Source organism: Ranitomeya variabilis, chromosome 2 (genome assembly GCF_051348905.1).
Source record: "Ranitomeya variabilis isolate aRanVar5 chromosome 2, aRanVar5.hap1, whole genome shotgun sequence".
In the NCBI taxonomy this organism is placed as follows: Eukaryota; Metazoa; Chordata; class Amphibia; order Anura; family Dendrobatidae; genus Ranitomeya; species Ranitomeya variabilis.
In genome coordinates, this window is record NC_135233.1 from 36,699,965 (window position 1) to 36,715,748 (window position 15,784).

General features: G+C 42.1%; 1 protein-coding gene across 1 annotated transcript in view; it reads left to right on the forward strand.

The window, feature by feature from the left end:
• USH2A (usherin) overlaps positions 1-15,784 on the forward strand; it is a 930,843-nt gene that overhangs the window by 564,354 nt on the left and 350,705 nt on the right. Inside the window, exons 38-39 of the mRNA XM_077281431.1 lie at positions 414-564; positions 666-808. Coding sequence (XP_077137546.1) covers positions 414-564; positions 666-808 — 294 coding nt within the window. The remainder of the gene's footprint in view (positions 1-413; positions 565-665; positions 809-15,784) is intronic.

Sequence of the window (15,784 nt, forward strand, 5' to 3'; positions counted from 1 at the left end):
TTTGGTGGTTGAATCCTGAACTGAGAACATAAGGAGAGGAAGCAGGAACAGATTTTCTCCAGGCGCCTAATATACATCATATATTTACTGTTTGCTTAGTTTGCATTGAAAAGCTACCTTTTAAATGTAATGTACCATAAAAGTAAGGTTTATCTGCATGAAGAGTAAAATTGTTGCTATAGGTAAGAATCCAGGTTTTAGTGTTATGTTAACCCTGTTAGCCTGGTGGTAATGCTGAAATAAGAGTTGGCGCGGAGGTAGTTCAGCAGTGAAACATTAAGTTAAATGGTCCATGTTAACATCGCTGTTGATCCCGAGGAAAAGTTTTTTCCAGTATATGGAGCATTTCAATTTTATCCAACATATGCTCCCCACAGTTTTCTCTGCTCTAATTCATCCATGTTTTCCGACAGCTCCAGATGGTGTCCTGCCTCCGAGGCTTTCATCTGCCAACCCGACCAGTCTTCAGGTTGTCTGGTCTTCACCAGTTCGAAATAACGCTCCTGGCTTACCCAACTATCGACTCCAGATGAGATCGGCTAACCCCACCAACAAAATCACAGAGTAAGCAGAATTCTACATTTGCCTTGAATAGATGTTTTGTTTGTAGGGTTTGTTTTTCTTGTAGTATGATGCTGGATGATAATTTTCTTTTGACTTTCTAGTGAGTTTTCAGGCCCCAGCGCCTCCTTCATTTACACTGTTAAGAATCTTCAACCATACACCACATACGAACTGAGGATCAGTGCCTCCAATACCTATGGAGATACCTACAGCAAATGGACCAACATGTCTACGGAAGAAGACAGTAAGTCAAGATTCGTGGTCAAGCGTTTGGTTACAGATAGATAATGTCTAGCTTTAACTTTTCAAAGAACAGATGGAAAGAGGACATTTCATATAACAGGTTTAGTGAAAAATAATTGGTTTAGGGCAACAAGAGTGTAAGGGGTCGTCCAACACTCTAAGCCACATCCTAATGTCAAGGTCAACATTGGATGCAAAATTTTCAACACTGAAAGGCTGTAGAATTTTTGTGTGTGTGAAGTGTAACAAATATTAGCATGATGCAAAAAAAAAAGGAAAATATTGGGTGGAGGTGTATCGAAGAGCTTTGGGTTTCAATGTAAAATTAGCCATAACTTTTTTTTCCAACCAGGTACCATTAATAATACTATCATTGACTAATATGGCCGAGAGTCTTTTAGGCTCAAATTACGAATTAGGACCCAACTGTAAATTTTGCACCTCTGGGGAAGGTCCCCAAAATGTTGCATTTCATCCTAAAGATGTACCTTAAATCTGTAGCGTACAGTGCCTACAAGTAGTATTCAACCCCCTGCAGATTTAGCAGGTTTACACATTTGGAATTAACTTGTCATTGTGACATTTGGACTGTAGATCAGCCTGGAAGTGTGAAATGCACTGCAGCAAAAAAGAATGTTATTTCTTTGTTTATTTTTTTAAAAAATTGTGAAAAGTCTTTTCAGAGGGTCTTTTATTATTCAACCCCTCAAACCACCAGAATTCTGTTTGGTTCCCCTAAAGTATTAAGAAGTAGTTCAGGCACAAAGAACAATGAGCTTCACATGTTTGGATTCATTATCTCTTTTTCCAGCCTTTTCTGACTATTTAAGACCCTCCCCAAACTTGTGAACAGCACTCATACATGGTCAACATGGGACAGACAAAGGAGCATTCCAAGGCCATCAGAGACAAGATCGTGGAGGGTCACAAGGCTGGCAAGGGGTACAAAACCCTTTCCAAGGAGTTGGGCCTACCTGTCTCCACTGTTGGGAGCATCATCCGGAAGTGGAAGGCTTATGGAACTACTGTTAGCCTTCCACGGCCTGGACAGCCTTTGAAAGTTTCCTCCCGTGCCGAGGCCAGGCTTGTCCAAAGAGTCAAGGCTAACCCAAGGACAACAAGGAAGGAGCTCTGGGAAGATCTCATGGCAGTGGGGACATTGGTTTCAGTCAATACCATAAGTATCGTACTCCACCGCAATGGTCTCCGTTCCAGACGAGCCCGTAAGGTACCTTTACTTTCAAAGTGTCATGTCAAGGCTCGTCTACAGTTTGCTCAAGATCACTTGGAGGACTCTGAGACTGACTGGTTCAATGTTCTCTGGTCTGATGAGACCAAGATCGAGATCTTTGGTGCCAACCACACACGTGATGTTTGGAGACTGGATGGCACTGCATACGACCCCAAGAATACCATCCCTACAGTCAAGCATGGTGGTGGCAGCATCATGCTGTGGGGCTGTTTCTCAGCCAAGGGGCCTGGCCATCTGGTCCGCATCCATGGGAAGATGGATAGCACGGCCTACCTGGAGATTTTGGCCAAGAACCTCCGCTCCTCCATCAAGGATCTTAAGATGGGTCATCATTTCATCTTCCAACAAGACAACGACCCAAAGCACACAGCCAAGAAAACCAAGGCCTGGTTCAAGAGGCAAAAAATCAAGGTGTTGCAGTGGCCTAGTCAGTCTCCTGACCTTAACCCAATTGAAAACTTGTGGAAGGAGCTCAAGATTAAAGTCCACATGAGACACCCAAAGAACCTAGATACCTTGGAGAAGATCTGCATGGAGGAGTGGGCCAAGATAACTCCAGAGACCTGTGCCGGCCTGATCAGGTCTTATAAAAGACGATTATTAGCTGTAATTGCAAACAAAGGTTATTCCACAAAATATTAAACCTAGGGGTTGAATAATAATTGACCCACACTTTTATGTTTAAAATTTATAAAAATTTAACTGAGCAACAAAACTTTTTGGTTTGTAAGATTTATGCATCTGTTAATAAATCCTGCTCTTGTTTGAAGTTTGAAGGCTCTAACTTATTTGCATCTTATTAAACCTGCTATATCTGCAGGGGGTTGAATACTACTTGTAGGCACTGTAGCTATCGGGAGGGGGGGCAGAGGGTGTACCCTTAACTATATTGGCCCGCTGTGCACGCCAATATAGTTAAGACCTGCAGTAGAGCAGGGAGACATGATCGCTCTGCACTACTGCTCTCCGTTCTGAAGACCACAGGTTGCTTTAAGTCTGCAGCCTGAAGAATGGCAGGGTGATACAGTACCTGAAGCTCAGGACGTCAAAGTCCAAACTTCATCACACCACGCTGGGCCTCTGACATCCTGTGCACGTGTCCAAGCTTTGCCAGAGGACTCCTCAGGGTCCTGGATTAGGTGCGTGTATGATGTTTTTAATTTTAAGTAAAACTTGTGATGTGATATCTCTATACAATATATTGTATTATCTTGCATGTTGTTGAGGCATAGAGGATACCCATGGCTAAAATAAGTAACTTCATTCTTCTGGGTCCCAGGAGACGCCATCTCTCCCACGTGACATTTATAATACTAATGTGGCATCTGGGCCTGAGGGTTGGGATTGCCTCCACAGCATCAGCTTCCATTTTGCCTCCCACCGGCCTATAAACAGGTGCAACATTTTGTTTCCTAAATCATGATAAGTTCAGGAATAACTTTTTGAGTACCTGAAGGCCAATCTCCAAAGAATCTTTCTGATCAACTACTTGCAAACCTCATTTGTAGGAAGCCTTTTTGTGATTGGCCAACATTGCTCATAATTGTGTATCTTTAGCCAGTAAGAGATGGGAGCATGGTTTATGCCGGAATTTGGGAATTTGTACCAAGACGAGAGAAGCAAGGATTGTGTATTGCAGCACAAATTTAGAGACCAATGTGGTCACTCTGAAAATTGTATTTAAGGGTAGCTATTGTAAAAATTGCTGATAAGTAATGACTTATTTGTGTGTTACATGAAAGTATCATTTAAAAGGAATGTATTATCTGAGTTATGATACATTTTATTTAAATTGGTTTTTAATTTACATTTTTTTATATTTTGATGGGGTGTTTCTATTGTTTTTGTCTGTTTAAAAAGTCCTTGAAATGCTCCACTGGCTTTGAGAGCAATCACAATACCTTCTTCCTATCTTCAGCTCACTTTTCTGCTTTGCAGTGTAGACTGAGACAGAATGAGCAGAGGAGAAAGAATTTAAATAATGCTCTGTTGTGTTGCTGAAGGTAAAGATTGGGCAGCATATTATTACTCTACGCAAAGCTAAAGGCCCCCATACACATCAAAGAAAAGTACGGTAATTAGAAATGGCCAATTTCGACCATAATAAAACAATCGTCAGCTGCCTTTCCAAAAAATTGATCAGACATGTTTTATTTTTTAGCTAATTATAAGCACTGGCTGGATCATCGGCCAAAAAAAATTCAACACGGTGGATGCGTTCTAATTTGATTTTTTTTTTCCTGCCGGTAAATGACCATTTGTCAGCCCATATTTGTTCCATGTGTATGGGGCCTTAAAACTGTGCATTCAGCTCCCATATCACTTTCTGGCCTCTACGGTAGGGTCTGTTCTTCAACTCTTCCTGACATCTGACTGTTATCTCCCCCGAATCTCCAATACACGTGAATTCTCAATTTGTCCGAGTGATCACATGTTCTCTATGGGGAGAGTGAAGTCATCTGGGATTGGCTTATCTCCTTGTAGAACATAAGGATCCGGCATATAAACTCAAAGGGTTCAATCCTTATCTCCCCCAAACATTAACCATCAGAGAAAAGTCAGTGGACCCTCATACACATTAGATAAAAATTGTCCAACCATCTAATGTGTATGGGGGCCTTTAGTTTATTGAGATTTCACTGACTATTAAATCTGATGCATTTCAGCTTCCATAAAGCTAATAATTGTCACAATAGTATGACATACATGAGAAATTCCCTTTAATCCACCCCAGTGTTGATCTATAAAATCCCACATTGTATCACTAAGCTTCCTCTGGTCCGTTCAGTGCATTAATACTAACCTTGTGTCTATAATCCGCTATTATAGGTGGTTTTGGATGTTTCGGAACAATTTGGCTATCAAGCAACGAGTAATAGACAAATGTCAAATCCATTCTATTTTGGGCGATTTAGCCATTTTTATCACAAATAAAAGTTTAACTTTCACTTTCAAGCTATCATTCTGAAGATTATTTTTATAGGCAATTTCTCTACGCTCTAGGGGAAAAACAGAAATAGACGATTGGATATGGACTGTAAAACAAGTTTATACAACAAGGACATGACGAAAATGGTTATAGTAACGCATTTAGAAACAAAATTTCGTGTTGTCGTAGGTCTTCCAGTCTACGGAAATTTCACAAATTTTCTTGGACTTTGCTGTGGTCGCATTAGTGGTGCATGGACGTAAGTAGATCGACGGCAAGTTAGTCCTTCCTATAGAAAAACAATTCTACAGTGGATTCTAGGTCTGACCTCTTGGTAGAATTTTGGGTTATCAATGGTTACATTTCTCCTGTCTACAAGTTACAGGTCTATGACATCTTTAGCCTTACAGTGAGACAAGTCAAAGTGTAACTTAAAAATTGTAGAAGTCAAAATAGTCAAATGCAACGGTCCATGGGGGTCTCTGGTGTAAAAAGAAAATCTCCAAATTAATATTTTCATAACTACACCCCTAGTAGACCACATCACATCAGTGCCCCGATTCTACTCAAAGAAACGTTCATCTGAACACCAAGGCTCGGTATTGTGGCAAACAAAACATTGGGGTCTACTGCTCTCCAAGAGACCTCTTTGACATATGGGACCTTTCCCAACTCTTCCGTGTGTTTCTGTTTTCTCCCCTTTTTCCGGGACCTTTCTGGACATTCCAGTAGATTGAAAAAGTATGGTCCACCCCTGGTCAACACAAAACAAATCTATACAGTTACCATTCGGTTCCCAAGATCATAGAGCCCAACGAGGGCTGTGATCAGAGCGAGCTCCATTTACAGCAGATACAGGTGGTTGTCTAGAGTGGACTCCTGCCATACATTTATACAACTTATGTCAAGAGAAGATGAAGGACACCAGACAAGAGGCCGTTGCCATTCAGTACCCGGCCCCCCATTGCTCAAGGGCCCCATAGCGACTTCATGACCTGCAGTATGCCGCTGCCTTTGAGATCCTATCTAAGCTAACAAAATATGATGGCTATGGCCAAAGCCATGGCCAAGACTCTGCCACTAATTATCCAGCACATTCCCAACTCTACGCATCCACTCCAAAAATTTGGATTCCCAGTCATTCCCACAGCTTATGTCGAGAGAAGATGAAGGACACCATACAAGAGGCCATTGCCATTCAGTACCCGGCCCCCCATTGCTCAAGGGCCCCATGGTGGCTTCATGACCTGTAGTACGCCACTGCCTTTGAGATCCTATCTAAGCTAACAAAATATGATGGCTATGGCTAAAGCCATGGCCAAGACTCTGCCACTAATTATCCAGCACATTCCCAACTCTACTCATCCACTCCAAAAAATTGGATTCCCAGTCATTCCCACCGGGATTAATGGGAATCAACAGAGGGATGCCAAAAATTTTTGAAAGTAAATAAGCCGATTCCACCGTAGACAGATAATTGGGAAATATTTATAGCATTTTTCCCCTTCATTTCAAGTACAGACTTCTAAAGTAGTTGAACAAAATAGCTTGCCATAAAAAAGATAATTTAATTTGCCGAAATGAAGCAATCTTCTTTTATTAATGATGGCGGTCCTGGAATATGAATCATAGATCTTCTTCTTCTCCGATTTTTTTTTTTTTGCTTCCCCAGTGCGGTAGGATAGAGGAGAGAAGGTACGGCTCCGTTATCAATAATTACTTGTACAAATAATTGCTGGGAAGTCACAACAGATCTGTTATTCTTCGCATTGCACGCTGCCTCCGCTTTCCGTGTAACTGTCATCGTTAGCCGTCTCCCGTCCAGCGACAAAAGCATCGACAACATGTTATATTCTACATTGATTTTACAGTTAAGGGCTTGATGGTGATATATAGGGATTTTAAGAATTCAGCTGAGAGGATGACTTTTGCCTTTTATCATTCCATTAAAATTTTATAACCATCTTTTTCATGTCATCTCAGCCATGAATTCTTACTTTAGAAAGTGATAGCTACAGCTGTGAACATAACTTTCCTCTTGTTCAAAGCTTCTCATTGTATTAGCCAACTAGCCCAATTACAGGCGCTACTTGTGTTTTACATAATTGAGATGACCCTTTTGACACACCGTACCAGGAGCCTGGAATACTGTGCGGAAAAAAAAAAAAAAGACCATAGTCCTGGAAAGCTGCACCAAAAGCAGTTGTATTGAAAAACAAAACAGACTTTGACTTTAAAAAAACAGCGCCACCTCTGCTTACAGGTTGTGTGTGGTATTGCAAGTCATACTTATTATTCATTTCAATGGATCTGAGCTGCAATACCAGATCCAACCCATGGACTGAAGTAAGCAACTATGTCTTTCTAATCCACTTCAACCCCATTTAATCCTTTTAAAATCCACATGATAATTAAAAATATATTTATATATTTCTCTTTTATATTCTTATACTCGATTTAAGCCTACTAACCCATTATACGAAGGAAAGTTGGATAAGTGGAGGTATGAAGAAAGGGCTGAAACAGTCACAGAAAGATCGGACTACAAATCCATACTGTATCTGCAGTAAAGGGAATATGTCAATAGGCTTTTGCAATGTAATCCGAGAGCAGCGTGATATAGGGGAAGAAACGCTGATTCCAGTGATATGTGACTTGCTAGGTTGTGTTTTGCAGTTTCAATGCAATCCGTGTTTTATCAGCAGGAGATTTATCACTACAGGACTAGGTGACTCGTGCCTCCTAGTCCAACCACACCCCCACGACTGTTTAGCAGCCAGTCATGAGTGTGGGCGGGGTTATACACAGTGCAGTATTCTGAATACTGATACATCTATAGCAGAGAAAAAACAGGATTCTATCAAAATTACAACAAGCAGCCCAGTAAGTGACACATCGCTGGAATCAGCGTCTCTTCCCCTCAGATTACATAGGAAAACCATGCTGAAAGGTCCATTTAACAGGGTATCTGAGACCTATGTTACACTATAGAGTGCTATTGTTAGGCTAGGGTATGGAGGTGTTATTATGACCAAGGCCATATTTTCAAGTATCACGTGTCACTTTATGGGGTAATAACTCTAGAATGTTTTAACATATCCCAGCAATTCTGCGATATTTTTTTTTATTTATTTTCATGACACATTGCACTTTATGTCGGTGGCAAATTTAGGATGATTAAGTTTTGCATATACGGTATTTATAAAAATATTGGAACGTTGGCAACAGTTTTTTGTAAATTTCCAGTTTTCGAATTTTGCTTCTTTAATAGCATTATAGGGAACTTTCCCCGGACTAAGTCTTTATTGAACACTTCATGCATTTCCTAACATGCCCATTATTGTGACTTATAGATTTTTAAATCTCCAATACCAGTCATTAGCAAATGATTTTATGAAAACTCAAAAAAGTCACAAAAAGGGACTCGAAACCTGAGGAAGAACAAAAAAGTCATGGTGGCATTTTGGCAAAGCCTGGAGAAGTGTACAGTTTAATGAGAACCACATTTACCATACGTCTACTTTACATCAGCATCATTTTCCTCGAGTCTTTTTATTCTGCTAGGATGTTAGAAGGGTTAAAAGTTTAGCAGCAATTTTACTTTTTTTAAGGGAAATTTATAAAACTTTTTTTTACCGATCTATTGAATTTTGAAGTGACTTTGAGGGGCGGATATATTTTTAAATATACAAAAAATGACACCGTTTTAAACCCTGCGCCCCCCGAAGTTCTGTTAGGGAATAGTTTGTTAACCCTTCAGGTGCTTTAGAGAAATTAAAACAAAACATATTGGAATGGAATGAAAAACTACATTTTTTCGAGTAAAATGTTACTTACTTCTTAGCAGGTTGCCATAACTGGACCCAGTAGCCCCACTACTTGGCCTAAAATTGCCATTGCAACCATCAGGACCATGCCATCGTGCCAATGGGGTCACAAATAAAGTCCCCTTTCTGTTTACCATGTAGATGATGCCATTCCTACTCACGGCAGCATTTAGGGGGTTAAAAATCTGCGATTGGTGCTAAAATAGGGTGCATTCTCACAAAATTAGAATATCATCAAAAAGTTAATTTGTTTTGGTTCTTCGGTACAAAAAGTGAAACTCATATATTATATAGTCATTACAAACAGAGTGATCTATTTCAAGTGTTTAACCCCTTACTGACCTCGGACGGGAAAGTAAGTCCGAGGTCAGCTCCCCTGCTTTGATGCAGGGCTCCGCGGTAAGCCCGCATCAAAGCTGGAACATGTCAGCTGTTTTGAACAGCTGACATGTGCCCGCAATAGCGGCGGGTGAAATCGCGATTCACCCGCCGCTATTAACTAGTTAAATGCCGCTGTCAAACGCAGACAGCGGCATTTAACCGGCACTTCCGGCCGGGCGGCCGGAAATGAGCGCATCGCCGACCCCCGTCACATGATCGGAGGTCGGCGATGCTTCTGAATAGTAAACATAGAGGTCCTTGAGACCTCTATGGTTACTGATCGCCGGTAGCTGTGAGCGCCACCCTGTGGTTGGCGCTCACAGCACACCTGATTTTCTGCTACATAGCAGCAATCTGCTGTTCGCTGCTATGTAGCAGAGGCGATTGTGCTGTGCCTGCTTCTAGCCTCCCATGGAGGCTATTGAAGCATGGCAAAAGTAAAAAAAAAAGTAAAAAAATGTTAAAAAAATAAAAAAAATATAAAAGTTGAAATCACTCCCCTTTCACCCCATTCAAAATAAATCAATAAAAAAATAATCAAACCTACACATATTTGGTATCGCCGCTTTCAGAATCGCCCGATCTATCAATAAAAAAAAAGAATTAACCTGATCGCTAAACAGCGTAGCGAGAAAAAAATTCGAAACGCCAGAATTACGTTTTTTTGGTTGCCGCGACATTGCATTAAAATGCAATAACGGGCGATCAAAAGAACGTATCTGCACCAAAATGGTATAATTAAAAACGCCAGCTCGCCATGCAAAAATAAGCTCTCAACCGACCCAGATCATGAAAAATGGAGACGCTACGAGTATCGGAAAATGGAAAAAAAAAATTATTTTTTTTTTTTTTAGAAAAGTTTGGAATTTTTTTTCACCACTTGGATAAAAAATAACCTAGTCATATTAGGTGTCTAGGAACTCATAATGACCTGGTGAATCATAATGGCAGGTCACTGTTAGCATTTAATGAACCTTGTAAAAAAGCCAAACAATAAACAAGTGTGGGACTGCACTTTTTTTGCAATTTCACCGCACTTGGAATTTTTTTCCCGTTTTCTAGTACATGACATGGTAAAACCAATGATGTCATTCAAAAGTACAACTCGTCCCGCAAAAAATAAGCCCTCACATGACCAAATTAACGGAAAAATAAAAAAGTTATGGCTCTGGGAAGGAGGGGAACGAAAAGCGAACACGGAAAAATGGAAAATCCCAAGGTCATGAAGGGGTTAAAAAGGTTCCTTAGTCTATTTCAGTAGGATCCACAATCATGGGGAAGACTGCTGACTTGACAGAAGGCAATCATTGACCCACTCCAGAAGGAAAGTAAATTTTGCATTTCATTTGGAAATTAAGGTCCCAGAGTCTGGAGGAAGAGTGGAGAGGCCACGATCCAAGTTGAGGTCTAGTGTAAAGTTTCCACAATCAGTGATGGTTTGGGGAGCCATGTCATCTGCTGGTGTAGGTCCACTGTGTTTTATCAAGACCAAAGTCAGAGTAGCCGTCAACCAGGAAATTTTAGAGCACTTCATGCTTCCCTCTACCCACAAGCGTTTTGGAGATGGAAATTTCGTTCTCCAGCAGGACTTGGCCCCTGTCCACACTGCCATAAGTACCAATACCTGGTTTACAAACAGTATCACTGGGCTTGATTGGCAGCAAACTCGCCTGACCTTAACCCCATAGAGAATCTATGGAGTATTGTCAAGAGGAAGATGAGAAACAACAGACCCAACAATGCAGACGAGCTGAAGGCTGCTATCAAAGCAACCTGGGCTTCCATAACCCCTCAGCAGTGCCACAGGCTGATCGCCTCCATGCCACGCCGCATTGATGCAGTAATTGATGCGAAAGGAGCCCTGACCAAGTATTGAGTGCATTTACTGAACATACATTTTGGTAAGCCAACATTTTGGATTTTAAAATAATTTTTTCAAGCTGGTGTTATAAAGTATTCTAACTTACTGAGATAATGACTGTTGGGTTTTCATTGCCTGTAAGCCATAATCATCAACATTAACAGAAATAAACACGTGAAATAGATCACTTTGTTTGTATTGACTCTATATATTACAGTGCCTTGCGAAAGTATTCGGCTCCCTGGAACTTTTCCACCTTTTCCCACATATCATGCTTCAGACATAAAGATACCAAAGGAACAAAATTGTGAAGTTGAATGAAATGTATTGGTTATTTTAAATTTTTGTGGAAATTCAAAAACTGAAAAGTGGGGCGTGCAATATTATTCGGCCCCTTTAACTTAACACTTTGTTGCGCCACCTTTGGCTGCAATTACAGCTGCAAGTCGCTTGGGGTATGTCTCTATCAGTTTTGTACATCAAGAGACTGAAATTCTTGCCCATTCTTCCTTGGCAAACCGCTCGAGCTCAGTGAGGTTTGATGGAGATCGTTTGTGAACAGCAGTTTTCAGCTCTTTCCACAGATTCTCGATTGGATTGAGGTCTTGTTGTGAATTAGACTTTTTGGCTCCCTCTTGTGGTTACTAGTGATATGACTCTGGGAGTTTCTTCCCTCAGTTTACACCCACCTGGGCCGTTAGTCCAGGGGTGTTGCTATATAAACTTCCTGGATCCTTAGTCCAGTGCCTGGCATCGTTGTAATCAGATCCTTTCTGTTTGCTCCTATCTGCTGGTCCCGGTTCGTGCAAAATTAATCTAAGTCCTGCTTCTTTGTTTTTTTGGGTTATTTGCTTGCTCTCATTTTTGTCCAGCTTGTACTAAATGTGATTCCTGACCTTGCTGGAAGCTCTAGGGGGCTGGTGTTCTCCCCCCGGGCCGTTAGACGGTTCGGGGGTTCTGGAATTTCTAGCGTGGATATTTTTGATAGGGTTTTTGCTGACCATATAAGTTATCTTACTATATTCTGCTATTAGCTAGTGGGCCTCTCTTTGCTAAATACCTAGCTCATTCTTACGTTTGTCTTTTCCTCTTACCTCACCGTTATTATTTGTTGGGGGCTTGTATCCAACTTTTGGGGTCTTTTCTCTGGAGGCAAGAAAGGTCTTTCTTTTCCCTTCTAGGGTTAGTTAGTTCTCCGGCTGGCGCGAGATGTCTAGAATCAACGTAGGCACGTTCCCCGGCTGCTGTTATTTGTGGTGCTAGGATTAGATATATGGTCAGCCCAGTTACCACTGCCCTATGAGCTGGTTTTTGAGTTTGCAGACTTAGTAAATATTTCTGAGACCCTCTGCCATTGGGGTCATAACGGTATGCCAGGCCAACATTGAATGTTTATGCATTGCAGAAGTGGGATAATAAGAAAGGAAATTCTGAGGTTTTTTTTTTTTTTTTTCCTCTCTTTCTCCCCTTTACCTTTGAGTGGCTTGTGCTTGCTGCAGACATGAATGTCCAGACCTTGATTACAAGTGTGAACCAGCTTGCTGCTCGTGTGCAGGGCATACAAGATTTTGTTACCATTAGTCCTATGTCTGAACCTAAAATACCTATTCCTGAACTGTTTTCTGGAGACCGATTTAGGTTTAGGAATTTCAAGAATAATTGTAAATTGTTTCTTTCTCTGAGACCCCGTTCATCTGGAGATTCAGCTCAGCAAGTTAAAATTGTTATTTCTTTTTTACGGGGCGACCCTCAGGATTGGGCTTTCTCGCTAGCGCCAGGAGATCCGGCATTGGCAAATATTGATGCGTTTTTTCTGGCGCTTGGATTGCTTTACGAGGAACCCAATCTTGAAGTTCAGGCAGAAAAAGCCTTGTTGGCTATTTCTCAGGGCCAGGATGAAGCTGAAGTGTATTGCCAAAAATTTCGGAAATGGTCCGTGCTTGCTCAGTGGAATGAGTGTGCTCTGGCCACAAATTTCAGAAATGGCCTTTCTGAAGCCATTAAGAATGTGATGGTGGGTTTCCCCATTCCTACAAGTCTGAATGATTCCATGGCGCTGGCTATTCAAATTGACCTGCGTTTGCGGGAGCGCAAAACCGCTAATCCTCTGGTGGTGTTGTCTGAACAAACACCTGATTTAATGCAATGTGATAGAATTCAGACTAGAAATGAGCGGAAAAATCATAGACGTCAGAATGGGTTGTGTTTTTACTGTGGTGATTCTACACATGTTATATCAGCATGCTCTAAACGCCTAACAAGGGTTGTTAGTCCTGTCGCCATTGGTAATTTGCAACCTAAATTTATTTTGTCTGTGACTTTAATTTGCTCATTGTCTTCTTACCCTGTTATGGCGTTTGTGGATTCAGGTGCTGCCCTGAGTCTTATGGATCTGTCATTTGCCAAGCGCTGTGGTTTTGTTCTTGAACCGTTGGTAAATCCTATTCCTCTTAGAGGTATTGATGCTAAGCCATTGGCGGAAAATAAGCCGCAGTTTTGGACACAAGTAACCATGTGCATGACTCCTGAACATCGGGAGGTGATTCGTTTTCTTGTTCTGCATAAAATGCATGATTTGGTGGTTTTGGGTCTGCCATGGTTACAGACCCACAATCCAGTCTTGGATTGGTAGGCAATGTCTGTGTCAAGTTGGGGCTGTCAGGGAATTCATGCTGACTCCCCGCTGGTGTCTATTGCTTCCTCTACTCCTTCGGAAGTTCCTGAGTATTTGTCTGATTATCAGGATGTATTCAGCGAGTCCAGATCCAGTGCTCTGTGTCATGATTCTCAATGGCGAGAGAACATAGACCAGCATATATGAGAACTAGCTCTTGGAAGATGGAAACTATACTGACCATGAACTAAACCTGCCGCACAACTAGAAGTGGCCGGGTAGCATGCCTACGTTTTTTAACCCTAGATGCCCAGCGCCAGCCGGAGAACTACCTAATCCTAGCAGAGGAAAAGACAGTCCTGGCTCACCTCTAGAGAAATTTTCCCAAAAGGCAGACAGAGGCCCCCACATATATTGGCGGTGATTTTAGATGAAATGACAAACGTAGTATGAAAATAGGTTTAGCAAAATCGAGGTCCACTTTCTAGATAGCAGGAAGACAGAAAGGACACTTTCATGGTCAGCAGAAAACCCTATCAAAACACCATCCAGAAATTCCTTTAAGACTCTAGCATTAACTCATAACACCAGAGTGGCAATTTCCGATCACAAGAGCTTTCCAGACACAGTAACGAAACAGCAGCTGTGAACAGGAACAAAATGCAAAAACACACAAGGACAAAAGTCCAACTTAGCTGGGCGTTGTCTAGTAGCAGGAACAAGCACAGAAGGCTTCTGATTACATTGTTGACCGGCAAGAAACTGACAGAGGAGCAAGGTTATATAGCGACTCCCACATCCTGATAGGAGCAGGTGAACAGAGGGGATGATGCACACAAGTTCAATTCCACAAGTGGCCACCGGGGGAGCCCAGAATCCAATTTCACAACAGTACCCCCCCTCAAGGAGGGGGCACCGAACCCTCACCAGAACCACCAGGGCGATCAGGATGAGCCCTATGAAAGGCACGGACAAGATCGGAGGCATGAACATCAGAGGCAGTGACCCAAGAATTATCCTCCTGACCGTATCCCTTCCATTTGACCAGATACTGGAGTCTCCGTCTGGAAACACGAGAGTCTAAGATCTTTTCCACAACGTACTCCAACTCACCCTCAACCAACACCGGAGCAGGAGGCTCAACGGAAGGCACAACCGGTACCTCATACCTGCGCAACAATGACCGATGAAAAACATTATGAATCGAAAAGGATGCAGGGAGGTCCAAACGGAAGGACACAGGGTTAAGAATCTCCAATATCTTGTACGGGCCGATGAACCGAGGCTTAAACTTAGGAGAAGAAACCCTCATAGGGACAAAACGAGAAGACAACCACACCAAGTCCCCAACACAAAGCCGAGGACCAACACGACGACGGCGGTTGGCAAAAAGCTGAGTCTTCTCCTGGGACAACTTCAAATTGTCCACCACCTGCCCCCAAATCTGATGCAACCTCTCCACCACAGCATCCACTCCAGGACAATCCGAAGATTCCACTTGACCGGAGGAAAATCGAGGATGAAACCTGTTATGACCCCAATGGCGAGGGTCTCAGAGGAACGTGGAAGTCTGCAGAATACAAAAAACCAGCTCATAGGGCAGTGGTAACTGGGTTGACCATATATCTACTCCTAACGCCAACACTAGAAGTAGCCGGGGATCATTCCTACGTTGATTCTAGATGGCACGCGCCAGCCGGAGAATCTAGCTACCCCTAGTAGAGGAAAACAAAGACCTTTCTTGCCTCCAGAGAAGGGGACCCCAAAGCTGGATAGAAGCCCCCCACAAATAATGACGGTGAGGTAAGAGGAAATGACAAACACAGAAATGAATCAGGTTTAGCACAGAGAGGCCCGCTTTCTGATAGCAGAATAAAGAAAGGTAACTTATATGGTCAACAAAAACCCTATCAAAATCCACACTGGAAATTCAAGAACCCCCGAACCGTCTAACGGTCCGGGGGGAGAACACCAGCCCCCCTAGAGCTTCCAGCAAAGGTCAGGATATAGATTAGGAACAAGCTGGACAAAAATGCAAAACCAAAACAAATAGCAAAAAGCAAAAGGCAGACTTAGCTGATATAACTGGAACCAGGATCAGTAGACAAGAGCA